General features: G+C 37.6%; 1 protein-coding gene across 1 annotated transcript in view; it reads right to left on the bottom strand.

Moving 5' to 3' along the window:
* Pcsk1 (proprotein convertase subtilisin/kexin type 1) overlaps positions 1-13,739 on the bottom strand; it is a 43,364-nt gene that overhangs the window by 13,946 nt on the left and 15,679 nt on the right. The window contains exons 6-9 of the mRNA XM_028785986.1: positions 12,455-12,543; positions 9,113-9,285; positions 7,595-7,807; positions 5,020-5,120 (exon numbers count right to left, since the gene is read on the bottom strand). Coding sequence (XP_028641819.1) covers positions 5,020-5,120; positions 7,595-7,807; positions 9,113-9,285; positions 12,455-12,543 — 576 coding nt within the window. The remainder of the gene's footprint in view (positions 1-5,019; positions 5,121-7,594; positions 7,808-9,112; positions 9,286-12,454; positions 12,544-13,739) is intronic.

The raw sequence follows: 13,739 nt of genomic DNA, 5'->3' as shown, positions 1-13,739 counted from the left end.
CTGGGGCCTGAGTTGTCTCATCTGTCATATGAGAGAAGGTTGAACGTGACAATTTCCAGAATACTTTACTACTCAGATCTTTTGTCAGTTTAACATTAGAAATACCTCTTTGTACTTATTGTCTTGTTTGTTTTTGTGACCATCACATATTCAGGGATCATTAGCCAGTTGGGCAGAAATGGTTATATTCTCAAGATACAAACTTCTTCTGTTCTTAAAGCATATTATTAAAGTACCTGCTTCATCCTGGTCTTTAAAATAAAGTATCTTAAAGTAAAAGCCACCTATCAAGGTGGCCTATGGTCAGTGGACAAATTTCTTGTTTGGTTTGATCAGTGTTTGCAGGTATGTGTAAAGGGAGAAGAAAACAGAGAGTAAGGGATATAAGGAAGGATGGTTTGGTGATCACATTCAAAGGATACATTGTTTACATTCCTATGATAGAGCATTTGTTTTACATATAATTGTAGTGCTTTTTCTGTTTTCAAATTTATATATAATGTTTAAGAAATATTTAAGGAAATTCATGTTAAGCAATTAAAAAATTAAGTCTTATTTCTTAACAATTATTCCTCAGCTGAGTACTTACATGTTATAAATGAAAAGGAGCTGCTAACAATAGAACTAATTCTGGAGAGTCTTCCTTTACAGTACACAGCAGCATCTGTACTAATTTAAAATATCAAGACTTCATTGTGTTTCTAACCAGAAATATGTTGTTGAAAATAATAGCTACAGAACTTAACATTGAAGATAAACATTCTTTAACTAGAAAAGATGCAGATAAAAAAGTCTGGGTACAAAATTATATAGTGAAAAATCTTGAAGTCTAAGTGGTTTAGTCTCTAACTATATCTATTTGAATTTAGATGTTGAACAGTTTCTGACTTGAACTTTCCAAAACAGAATTTTTGTAAGAATTCGGTAAGGGGTTGTTCCTCAGAGGACTTTGTACAACACTGATAGTTTATTTGGACTTTATTATTATTTATTAGATAGCTTAAGGTTCATCTATTTGTTGAATATTTGCAAAGGTGTGATTGTATCCAATGGTTCACTTGAAAATTTTTTCCTTATTACAAACTACCCCAAGATCTTCTGATCTTGCCTCTGAAGAGAGAGGTGATCATCTGCAAGCTTCCTTAAGTATACTTAATGTGCACTAATTATGGTGCCACTGGTATTTATGCAGACAATTTCTTTCTCCAGGTTTTGCTTATTTGGTACCCCATTGGACAGTCTCATAATCACAGCTGGATGAAGTCTTAGGAAATGGTTTTTAAGGGTAATTTATTAAAGTACTCCTAGCATTGGCTGCCTGCTTAAAACCTGGCTTTTAGGGCAGATACTTCAGAATCTGAATCTTTAGCAATGGGGTTTGGGAATGTACATGGAAAATCACCTACCCTGGAGCTTTACTGTATTCAAGAGTAACTGGCTAAGGAAGGAAAGTGTTACTTTGTAGATGTTTCAGCCAGAAACTACTCATTCTCCTTCTCTTTGTTCATTCAGTTTCCTACCTCCCTCTCTTAGAAGCAAAGTAAAGAATATGTAAGTTCAGCCTTATATGTTCTTTATATCAGCCCCAGTATCTGGCCTTCTTTGTTTGGTAGGATGATTGATTGGCTTTTGTCAACACCTTTCTCCCTATCAGCTGTGAAGGCTGCACAGAGTAGCACCATTTCAGGGCATAGAGACCTGAATTTTTTTTTTTTTTTTGTGAGATACTGGTCATACTTTTTGACCCCTCTACCCCTAGTTTGTTTATTTATAAAATGCAATGTAACTACTACTTCAGTATAATAAATCTGTCATAAGGATTAGAACTAATGTTATATGTGAACATTTAGCACACTGTCTAGCCCACAGTAAAGCCTGATAAGCATTGAATGTCATTCTTGACAAGTTTAGTCAAAAGTCTTTCAGTCTCTGTAATTGTTCCTTAGGTGGAGAGGAGTGAATGATTCAGTCTGCAGTGTGGCTTGGGCTCCTATTTAGAAATTCTAGCGTTCAAATGTCCTGATATATATAATCTTGGTATAGACCATTTTGAATAGGGTGCAGAAGCCACCCAATTGAGAACAAACATCTCAATAATACATATATACTTTTTCGGGGTGGATATAAATCTTAGGCAGATCAAGTTCATTGTACTGAAAATTAGAATCAAATTTGTGGAGATTAAATTCTTTACACCCGAAGGTTCACAAACTATAAGGGTAGTTCTGATGTTGAGGTCCTATTCCCCAATTGGTTCTTGATATGTCTAGTAAAGAAAGCCATGGGCCAATTGCTGGACAAAAGGTACAGGTGGAACTTCTTAGTCTCTGGAAGAAAGGGAGGACTCAAGGAAGAAGAGAGTAGAGTTCACAATGTCTTGGAGAGAGGAGAACCAGACCACTATGTGAGGTCTCAGGAGGAGCAGTGAGCTATGGCTGCTCCTATAGGCAGGTGGTCAGAGATGCTTAGCAAGACTAGGTTCAACTATTTGACTAAAGTTAGGGCAGGAGGGAAGATTGAAGCTAAGAGTAATGATAAGGACATGTTTTCCAAGTGGAAGATAGTAGCACCAAGCAATTGTGCCAAGAAGGCAAGATGAAAACAAACAACTGTGTGTCTGCCTTTATCCATGGATTCAAGGAAAACTGGAAGGGCTCTGTTAGCATGGCCACTTCCCAGAGCTAAGGCAAGTAGCATAAAACTGCATGCAACAACAAACTATCAATGTTTTAAATCATGAGGGTCTTCTAGAACCCACAAGCCAGTCCCTAGAAATATTTCGTAAGTACTCCCTTAAGCAAGTATGCATTTAGGAGCAAAAAAATTCACAGACTACTTGGAAATTAGGCATGTATTCCATAGCAATAGTGCTCTTTCTTTAGATAAAGCCCATGAAGACAAATAAGATTAATTAGGCTATGTCATTCTTAGAAAATATCCCTCCCATGAAGGTACAAAGGTTCAGACTTTATGTCAGTTCTGCGGTTGGAGAGATGGCTCTATTGGTTTAGACGCTTGTTGCTCAGGAAGAATATGTGCATTTGATTGCCAGCACCCTGATCAGGAAGCTCATAATTGCCTAAAACTCCAGTTCCAGGGGATTTGATGCCCTCTTTTGGCCCTCGGAGCCATTGCAGGCATGTAGTGAACATAAAAAAGGTACACATGAATACATATAAATAAAAATTAAAATTTCAGTTCTTAGATAACATTAACATTACAAGTACTCATCTTAGTGAATACCTTTGATGTATCTGGTCACCAAACTAAAATGGGCTTGGCCTATGCTTATACGCTTCTGACAGGTATAAAGAGGGAGGAAAAAGACCAACTTACTCAAACATCTTTCTAGTTCTTCTCAATAGGTAGACACTAGGTGAGAGCTTGGACAGGGGCTATGCTGGGTATCATTACTGATACTCAGAAATTCTACTTCCATCTCTTCAGAGTACCCTGGGAATCTTAGAGCTTTGTGAGACAAAGGTCCAGCCTCTCAGAACTTTTCCATGTGTCACAAAGGACAACATGTTCTGTTCTGCTCTGTTTTCTGTTTTCTGTTTGTTTTCTGTTTTCTGTTCTGTTTCAGTGAGTCCAGTCTACCGTATATGTGGAATGCCTTATGCTGTCTTCTAGCTGTGTTAGCCTTTTGTCACCAAACATCAAAAGACAGGACTAAAGAAAAGTGAGCTGTGGAAGCAGGTGTGGAGTACATGGGCTTTTTTTTTCCTTCTGTGTTAAGTGTTAGAATGTTGAACAATAGTTATGATGTAAAAATGTTGCTAAATCCACTTTTTACCATCATATACTACAATAAAGGCCAGAGATACTTAGAACATAAGCATAGTAAAGGAGCTACAGAAAAAATAAACAAGCAAAAAACAAAACAACAAAACACAAAGCAAAACAAATAACTCCACAAATTTTAATCTAATTCTGGTTTGGGAGCACGTTAAAGAAAGAGGCTATAGAGAAATAGAGTGGCAAACACTGCTGTATACTTATTAGCTTCATTACACTAAAGTTACCTGTGAGTAAAACTGAATGTAAATGTCAAACTGATAAGGATCTTTGAAGCCAAGATTATAAAACAAAAACAGGGCCATAAGGAAGCTGTATCAGAGGGCAACTTGCCAAAGGACATAAATTCTGAGCCTCATCTGTAATGAGCCACAGTATTAATGAGATGCCATTTCCTACACACAGCAAACATATAAAGGTAAACAGTGTCAATACTTATTTTAGAAACTGGAGCTTTCACACATATCCTCCTGAGGAGAACATAATATGATGTGGCCTTCAAGAAAACAATTTATCCATATGCATCAGAATCATTAAAACACACTATCTCTTTGGCTCAGAACCCTCAAAATCTGGGTGTTCATCCTGAGGAACACATAAGAGATGTCAATATTTATAAATGACATGATTGGATGACTTTTTCAAAATTTGTATTTGTAATTTAAAATTGTATGAAAAGATAAAAGTCCTATTTTCGATTATCATGTCTTATCTAGTTATATTAGTTCCAGAATGAAGTTTTATTTTCTGAAGAAAGCACATTTGTTCTCAGTATCACTCCAAGGAAATGATTTAGAGAGAATTCTGGCTGATGGGGCTGGTTTGGTGCCCAGGAAGACGACTAGGGAAGAATATGAATTTAGAAAGCCAAGGAATATTGACTGAGATGTGAGACAATATTTCTAATATATTATAAACTAATATATTAAACAGTATTATAAAATATATTAGAAAATAGTGTGTGTGTGGGAAACAGGGAAAGGGGATAACATTTGAAATGTAAATAAAGAAAATATCCAATAAAAAATAATGTGCAATGAGATGTATGTTTCTTAAATCTACATTGAGGCATCAATAATAATAATTTCAGAGTGGCAGAATTTATCTGGATTTTGTTATTTTTGTTGTTATTTTTGAAGTTGTTCAAAATTCTCCTATAATTACATGTTCAGCCAACAACATCAGAAGCTGTCTCAATCTGACGAGATTTTGGGGCCTTACTTTGCTTCCAAGGCCAGAGCGAAGATGCCAGCAGCCAGGGGTGCAGAAGCTGAGGTACCTGTGTGGGTCTCTGTGCAGTCATTGTGCAGGTCGGCACTTGTCTGGAAGGAGAGAAAAGTAGAGACATGAAAAGCATGGTAGGGGTAGCCAGACTGAAGTCTGCATCTGCTACGACCAGGAAGCACAAGATTCAATTTTCTGCTGCTTTTTCTCAAGTACCAACAAGCAGATATTTGCCATCTGCTGATATTTTAGTCTGCTCTCCTCTATGTGCAACTTGTCTATAATTCTGGAATCAAGTTGCCTTTTCTGGGGATGAAGTACTCCCACTATGAATATTTTCTCTTCTGAGATTCCCAAACAAAATGTATCTATAAAAAAAGGATCTGTTTCTAAGTCACTGTGAATCATACCAGCCCATTAATCATCAGGTTCATTGTGCATGGTTGAGCATATTTAGAAATTCTAACTCAAACTGCATTCCCTTTGGCCTTCAGATTGACATCTGTCTGCCTCTGTAATAGAAAAATATAATGACATCTTGATTAGTGACATTTGAACAAAACTTACTTAGAATAGATTTTGAATTAACTTAATTGGAAAGCTACAAGTTTGTGTCTTTTGTCCTTAGATAAGATTGGTCAGGTTAAAAAATTAACCCACATTTAGTTCTCTGTTCAGATTATAAAACTACTGTGTATTAGATGTGACCCACAGTCACATTAGATGGTCTTCACATTAGCAGAGTGGGATTTATATTTCCTGATTCATTCTAGACATAAGTGAGAGCATGCCTTGTGAAAACATTTCTGAATAGTGTTATTGCATGCAAGGAACTGTGTAGACTAGCTTTAGGATAATAAAGAGGCTATGGAGATATACCATGTACAGATAACAAATACGCAGAAATACCACCAAGACTTCTAGTCAATTTGCTGGCTGAATAAACAGCAGGGCCAAAGATTCCTAACCAGACACCTATCCAGGCTTCAGTACTTCAGTTTTAGCTAGAGGTTTCAGTGTGTAGGAGGGAGGTGTAAAAAAATAATTTGTTCTATTATCACCACCTTTGGTTTCCCACTTAGTGTCCTTGGATTTCTCAAGGTATGGTGGCTTTGTTTCTCAGGGCGCTGTGCAAGCCAAGCTGCCCTTTATACCTGTCGACATAAATAAATCCCTAGCGATGACTATGCTGAGGAAAACGTTTACGTAAGAAAAGCATGTTATTGCAACTGTCTCAAATAGACTCCATCAGCTGTCTCTGCCAGGACTGCTTTACCTAAGGATGAATTTCTACAAAGGTGAAAAATCTCCTCCCCAATTTAATGCAAGAGGTTCCAGATGAGGGGGAAGTCTATGCAGTAATAATATTAAAATGATTAACAGGCCATTTTCTGAAGTCAGCTCTGGATGCCACAGGAATAGAAACAGCCAGGGGCTCTGACACCAATGTACAAGTGTCTGCTATGTCCCTTTCTAAAGCTATAAAGTTTGCCTACTAGAAAGAATCCTTGACTAGAGTGTCACAGTCTGTGTGTTATTCAAGTAATTGAACATACGACATGAGAGGAAGGCTGGCACCTTCCAGTGGATACTACAGAGCTCTGATACCTAATGTAGGTACAGAAGGAGCTGATACTGTGCAAGCCACACATTGGTGCTGCCTAGTTTTTAGGGTTGTTAGTTAGAATTATGCATATATTCCAGAACCGCCATTCTCAGAAGACCAGACAATGATGAAGCCCTTTCTTTCCCACAAAGAACAAAATGTATAACATCCTACCATAATCTATGGGGTTACTGGCAGCCCCCAAAGGCTGGTAATTATTAACTCAGTCATAGTCTTCTATTTTATTGAGATTAAGATCTACATAAAATAAACCTAGTTAAATTTGAGGTTTTAAAATTCAAAAGTACTCTTCTCTATTCTCAAAGCCTCCAAACAGTTCTTCATTATGCCCTTGAAGGGAAATCCAATAATTGTTCATGACTCATGGAAGTTAAGGCACAGGCAGGTGTGGGCTGGAGATCTAACGCTATAACTCCTTGAGCTGCTTTCTCCAGAGGCTGAGTAGTTCACTCCAGGCAAAATTGAGACTTATCTTTTCATGTAGGTTATCTGTTCTTAGGAGATATTACTGGTATAGAGTCTATACTTTTACCAGTTGCTAATGGTTGAGTCAGATTACATCCCTGTTATTAGAGGATCAGTAAACACAGGGCAATGAAGCCCTATGACCCTGAAATCGTCTTCCAGGCTGTTTCCAAGGAGGTATCAGACAAGCAGAAAAGACATTTGGAGTGTTTGCTGAATGTAATGACAGGTTTCGTGGCTTCTCAGAGCTGAGTTAAAAAATGACAGGGAAGGTCATCTTGGCAGAAGTGCTGTTATCCCTTAGAGAAACTTTCCAATATATGCCAGTTTTTCAAGATAGTAAGCAAGAGCCTCCCCAACTGGATATATCAAGTTGAAATAAATCAATTCTTTCAAAGGTCAGGGAACAGGATCATTCTGAAAGTATGCCTTGCTCTGTTCTTCTCTACCTCAGAGAGACACAGAAAAAAAGTAACCTACTATTCGCTGGTCTTCGTAATCACCACTGCTGTAGGAGGTGGCCAGCGTGGAGGAACACTTCTCTGCATACCAGGGTGACAGGCCTTGCTGGGAGGCACTGCTGATAGAGATGGTATAAATGCTGTCTGTGTAGCCATCACAGTCACAATTATCTCCCTGACGACCCCCATTCCCTGAAGCCCAGACAAAGATGGAGCCTTTCCCTTGTCTCCCCTGAAAGAAAAGAGAATGTATAACTATCATTATCAATTGCAGTTACTGGCAGGCCCTCCAAAACTGTCAGAAAATATATGCACAATATTCTCAGAGACAATTCTTTGGAATCTGTCTTTAATTTCAAGGTTTCAGGGGTTGTCAGATTGTATATCACAGACCATAAGCAGAATGTATTCCTTCCTGCTTCCTGTTTTCAGGGCCCTCACTGCAGTAGGGTTGAGCTAGGCTTTTCCTCTCTTCTTTATTCCTAGATTCATAATCCAGCCTTTAGCATATGAATTATTTTTTCACTCTTCATTATGTCACTAGACTTGAATCTTTGAATGTCCTCTGTTTCTGCTTGAAATGTCTGGCTGACTGATAGAATGACAAAATCAGGCATTATTCAGATCTGGCTTGCAGCTGCATTAAAAAAAGACTCTTGGTTTGAATGGAACTTGTCAAGGCCACTCTTTCTGTGATATTTCAATTGGTGCTCTCCAAAGCTTCTTACTTTTGTCTTATCCTGCATAGTTCAAGGTCTTAGAACCTGTCCAGCAATGTAGTTAGCTCAGCGGAAAGAGCAACATATGAGGGGTAAAAAGATCCAGGTACTCGAGTAATGTAGACTGCAGGGTGTTGCTACATTCAAGAATGAACAGCAATTGGAAGAATGCTAGGTGATAGATTACCTACTAAAAAACTGAAGAAAAATGAGAACTATGTCCAAAAGCTGTGTGTGTGTGTGTGTGTATGCTGGTGCATCTGCATGTTTCCATGTGTGCATGTGTGTGTACATGTGTATGTGTGCTGGTGTGTATGTATATGTGTGGAGTCTTGAGGTCAGCATTGACTGTCATTCCTGAGGCACTATCCACTTAGTCTTTAAAAAAAATTCATCTTGTTTATTTGAGACAAAGTCTCTCATTAGAGACTGGCAAGCCAGAGAACTTTAGGGATCTTTGCCTGTTTCCACTGCCTCAGCTCTGGAAATGTAAGCACCATCATTCCTGGTTTTATACTAAGATGCTGAGGCTCAAACTCAAATTTTCATGATAAGCAACCAGGACATTTTGTCTCCCTAGCCTCAAGAAATATATTAAATATAAATATTCTAAAAGTAATGAATCTTTTCACCGTGTTGGATCCACATATGGAAATGTTCTTAATTTTGAACATCCATCTCTCTGAAGAACGATTTAGTTGTTTAAGTTCATTTAAAGTTGTGAAAGTCTTTTCTACAAAGTTTATCATATCTTTCCCTATAACCTAAGTGTTCTCCCCTCTTCAGTGTTTCATGTGAGTCTGTGTTAAGCATCTCACCTGTTTGACACCATATTCAAACGCCTTCTGGGCTAGTCTGCCAGGCCCCTCCACAGTTTTCCCATCATCATTAGGGCCCCAGCTTGCACTGTAAATATCCACATGGCCAGGGTTGAATCCAATTGAACTAGCCTCAATGGCATCAGTTACAATGCCATCCAGCATTCTTATGCCTAAGTAAAAGAAAGAAGCAAAACAACAAGAATGTAACAGGAATGTCAGTGTGTCCACAGAGAAAAATAAAATTCTCTTAGCAATCACAGTCTTAAGGGACTTTCTGAAACAACAAAACAAAACAAAACAAAACAAAACAAAGCAAAACAAAACTAAACAGAAGAACAACAAAAATACACAAAGTAGTCACTAGATGTTCAACACTTGTTGTGAGGTTGTTCCTAATGGCACCTAAGGGTAGAATCCTTTCTCTGTAAATTTTCTTGCCTGAACTTTAGAGCTAATATTACATACTGTAAAGCAGCTGTGATTTGTTACTGTTGTTGATGCTTAAAAGCTGTTGCCAGTAATATTGAGATCCAAAGTAAGTGGCATCATACCACCAGAGGAAATGCCAGAACTTCTGTAATATTGTAATTATAGACTGTAACATTATAATGTTAGTAGCTGTATTATAACATTATAATGTTACAGTAGTTCTGTAACATTAAAAGTGTCTCCTTTCTAGCATCCAAACAAAGTGACAGATAACAGAGAACTCTTAGAAGGAAAAATAAAACCCAAAAGCCCCCCTATCAATATACACTTGCTCCTGACTCTGCCATGATGGCTGTGGGCCAACATGTTATAGAAGAACCCTGATTAGAAACTGAATCCCTGATCAGGAAAGATCCATCTACAATAGGAAACCAATAAAGAGAAGGAACTGTTGCTTCTAAGCTTGGATTAAATGTAACCCAGAGGCTATTTTACATACTTGCTGAGAAATATTTTCAAGAAACATGCTTTTTTTTTTCTTCTAAATAATCTCAAGGATGAAATCATTGTGACAGACTTTCCTGCTGAATAAGATTGTTTTTCATCAGGAGAGAGCTCTCTGTGCCTTCCAACACCCTGTCACCCATCATCAGACTCATGAGTCTAAGAACCCAGAAAGAAAGAGCAATTTGAACAACACAGACAAATACCTGGTTATTCTAGGTGTTGGGTTAATAATTCAGTGGACTGTCTAGCTTTATGTTCTCACACTATTATTTACCAGGAAGCAGAGGGGAATGAATACATAATTTACATGATCAAAGAAAGTCAAGTAGTTTTTTGAGAATTGCTTTGCTAAATGAGGTAGTATCTACAATCCCAGCAGCTGAATGATGAGGAAAGCGGGGATCTAGAATCCAAGATCGAATGATGGCTGCACAGTGAGTTCAAAGACAGCCTGGGTTACAGACCCTTTTTGAAAACAACAAAAACAACAATAACAAAATCCTTTGAAGTGTGTTTGGAAGAAAAACATTTCAGCTCTCATTTTTTATAACTGTATTGACACTGAAGAAACTATTTCACCCCTCCAAGCCTCATTTTCATTAAGTATAAAATGGAGGTGATGATAACAGCACACTTTAATTATATGTAGTCACTATTCCATACATATTACACACAAAAACTCATCTTTTTATAACTACTATTTCAGATTGGTGCTATAATTCTCATATTTTATAGGTGGACAGACTGATATCTGAGAGCTTGTTTAAGACCACAGAGCTTGAAAGCAGGAAGCCAGGATTTGAACTCCACAAATAAGGTACCCAAAACTACATTGCCTACTGCAGAGACATGTACTATAATGTACTGTACAAAACAAATATATATAATATTTAATTGGTGTATAGTGGATATCTAATACACTAAATTGCTCTTCAAATGGGTACTGGACTACCAAAGACTGGAGCAAAATAGGTTTAGCATAATGACATATTAGCATAGTAGCATATTATTAGCATAATAGCATGTTAGCATAATTGGTTTAGGATCAGAAGTTTTATATTCTAGTTTGATGTTGCCACAGCCTGTTATTGGTTACCTTAAGAACCTGATTTCAATTCTTCTCCAAACCATGAAGATCAGATCATTATTTTAAAATCCATAGGTGTTTGGTTTACAGGTACTTAAAAAGTGAATTCTTTTTTTTTTTCTGTTTAGTTGATTACATCTGTACCTGCATTCATTTCTTTAAATTAGAACAGCATTTTGAAGTATCAAACAAGCAAAGAAAAAATCAGAAGTGATGTTTGAAAATCTGAGTGTCCTCCATTGGTGAAAAATGCACATATATCTATGTCACAATGTGTACTTATTTGGTTTTTAAAAAGAAACCCATAGCCGAATTTAAACCGTAACCATGTAGAGATTAATGTGATTTTATTGTAATGACATGCTATACAAATGTTTTCCTTGTTTTAAAATCAAATTAAGCTCAACAGCTACTACACAGTTGTGAAAGCCCAAGGTAGGGAGTGGAATGCAGGAGACAGTTTTTGGTTTTCTTTCTACATCCTAACAGATCTGCTCTCCCTGGTCTTCACTGGAACATGAATTCTGCCAGTAGGCTCTCTTGCCTTCCCTGTGACGTCTGTTAAATGCCGCCTGGGTAGGAGGGTGGTCATAGAGAGAAGTGGTGTTCGTCCTCCCACCCCCACTTGCCTCAATTCTATTTGGAAGCAGCTCCTTTTACACATGTGAAGCCAGAGCTCCTGCCCAGGAATTCTCTATGGCTATGGATTCCTCTCTTTACTTTCTACTGTCCTCTCTTTTTCTTTGCTACTTTGAGCCTAGTAACCTCTGCTTATTCTAATTAATCCCCTCTTTGTCACTTCTAATTTACATAAATGGCTTTTTTTATTAAAATGTCCTCTACCCTATACTGAACAAAGCAGCTAATGATTCTCCTCTTTTGGCATTTAAGGTAGCATTGCCTACTTCATATAACAAGAACATGTTTTAAAAATTATTTTTAAAAATTATTCTTTGCTTAAAGAATATACATAAAATGAAAAGCATGGACAATCTGCCTAAATTTGTCTATTCCTTCTTAGAAAGAGCTTAAGAGCTATCCCTTCTAAAGCAGAGCACAGAGAATATTAGATTTCATTCAAGTGCCATTCACTATTCCATTATTCTTCCTGCAAGGATGTCTAGGCTATATTCAGCCATCCATCTTCAAGGAATCTAGGCCCACTGATTTACTTGCAAGTCACACTCAAGTTGTGCAGCAAATTTTGTAAGAAACTCATCTTCTCCTTGGTTGGAGACAGTCCCCTCCCCCCATTTTATAGCAGGAAACACAAGCCTCCAATTCAAGTGCCAAATTACAGTAAAAGACTGCCTTACCTCCAACTTTGGAATTGTATGCAACTCCAACCCCACACTTGTGATTATTTGCTTGCATGGCAATTTCTCCTGCACATCTTGTACCGTGTCTAAAGATTAAAGGAGTAAAAACTTATAAAACAGAAATACTGTGTTTTTACATAAAGTCATGGTATTAACTCTTTATCAACTTTCTTCCTTGTGTTCTTCCTATTGAAGTTAAATGAAATATGTAAAGCTGAAGGCTATGGATAGTGGGGTCAAAACATGTGAGTTCAAATTCTAGCTTCTGCCAGTAACCAATGGTGTGGTCTTGGATCGGTAACTTATCCTTAAAGGATTGTTGGAAGACCATGTGAGTTGTTTATGCAAAGCACTTAGAACATATATTAAGAGCCCAGCCACTACAACCACTGAGCCAATGTAATTTCTGACATTATTGGGGATATGGTAACACCTAAGGACAGTGTCACTAAAATGTCTTTTGATCCTTTCATATTGGCCATGAAATTGTTCCTTACTTTCTGTTGTCAGAGTGGCCTTGGATTTAGTGGTCCTCAATTAGCCCTACTAAGTAGACTAGGGTCCCCTTGTTAGTTCCTTGTTCTCCTTACTATGCATCACACTATAATAGTCAATGACTTCCTGTTACTAAGAAGAATATGTGATTTTCTGGGGATACTACTGACTGAGAAATGAGACATTCTCCTAAAGGCTGCTTTCCAATCAGCCAAAGAAAGGAATTGATAATTTCAGAGTATTTGGTGGGATTTATCCACCCTTGAACACACTAATTTCTAGCACTGAAGCATCAGTTCTAAAATTCTGGAGGAAATAATTGTTTTTATTTTCCACCAGACTGACTCAGGAAGGCTCATAACTGATGATAATGCTGAGGGGAATCTATTGTAGAAACACCTGGCTGTAGTACAACAGCTGCTAGTGACTTACAGGAGCCACTGACAGATAAGCTGAAATGAAGAAAAAAAGAAGAGTTCCTTTTAATAGCAACACTAGCCAGATACCTATAGAAAGTACTGCACTAGCTATAGAGTAATTCTTCCCTGTGCAGAATAAAATTCCTGAAGTTACTGAGCCAATAAAGACAGTTCTGCTTACTCTTTTCTCTGAAGTACCACACCTCTCCTCAGTCAGCTTTCAAGTACTGATGCTGATTTGGGGGAAGAAAATACAGTCCTTTTTTATAATCGTTAAACAGGAGGGAACAAGAAAGTCAGGTGTATCTTGTTGCCACTCATGACCCCATGGAGAATGAAGTTAAGCAGGCAAGCAGCATTAACAATAG

The sequence above is a fragment of the Grammomys surdaster genome, unplaced genomic scaffold (genome assembly GCF_004785775.1).
Source record: "Grammomys surdaster isolate TR1022 unplaced genomic scaffold, NIH_TR_1.0 125372, whole genome shotgun sequence".
NCBI classification, from domain to species: domain Eukaryota; kingdom Metazoa; phylum Chordata; class Mammalia; order Rodentia; family Muridae; genus Grammomys; species Grammomys surdaster.
Note: the sequence above shows the minus strand (reverse complement) of the source record. Positions and strands in the feature narration are given on the sequence as shown.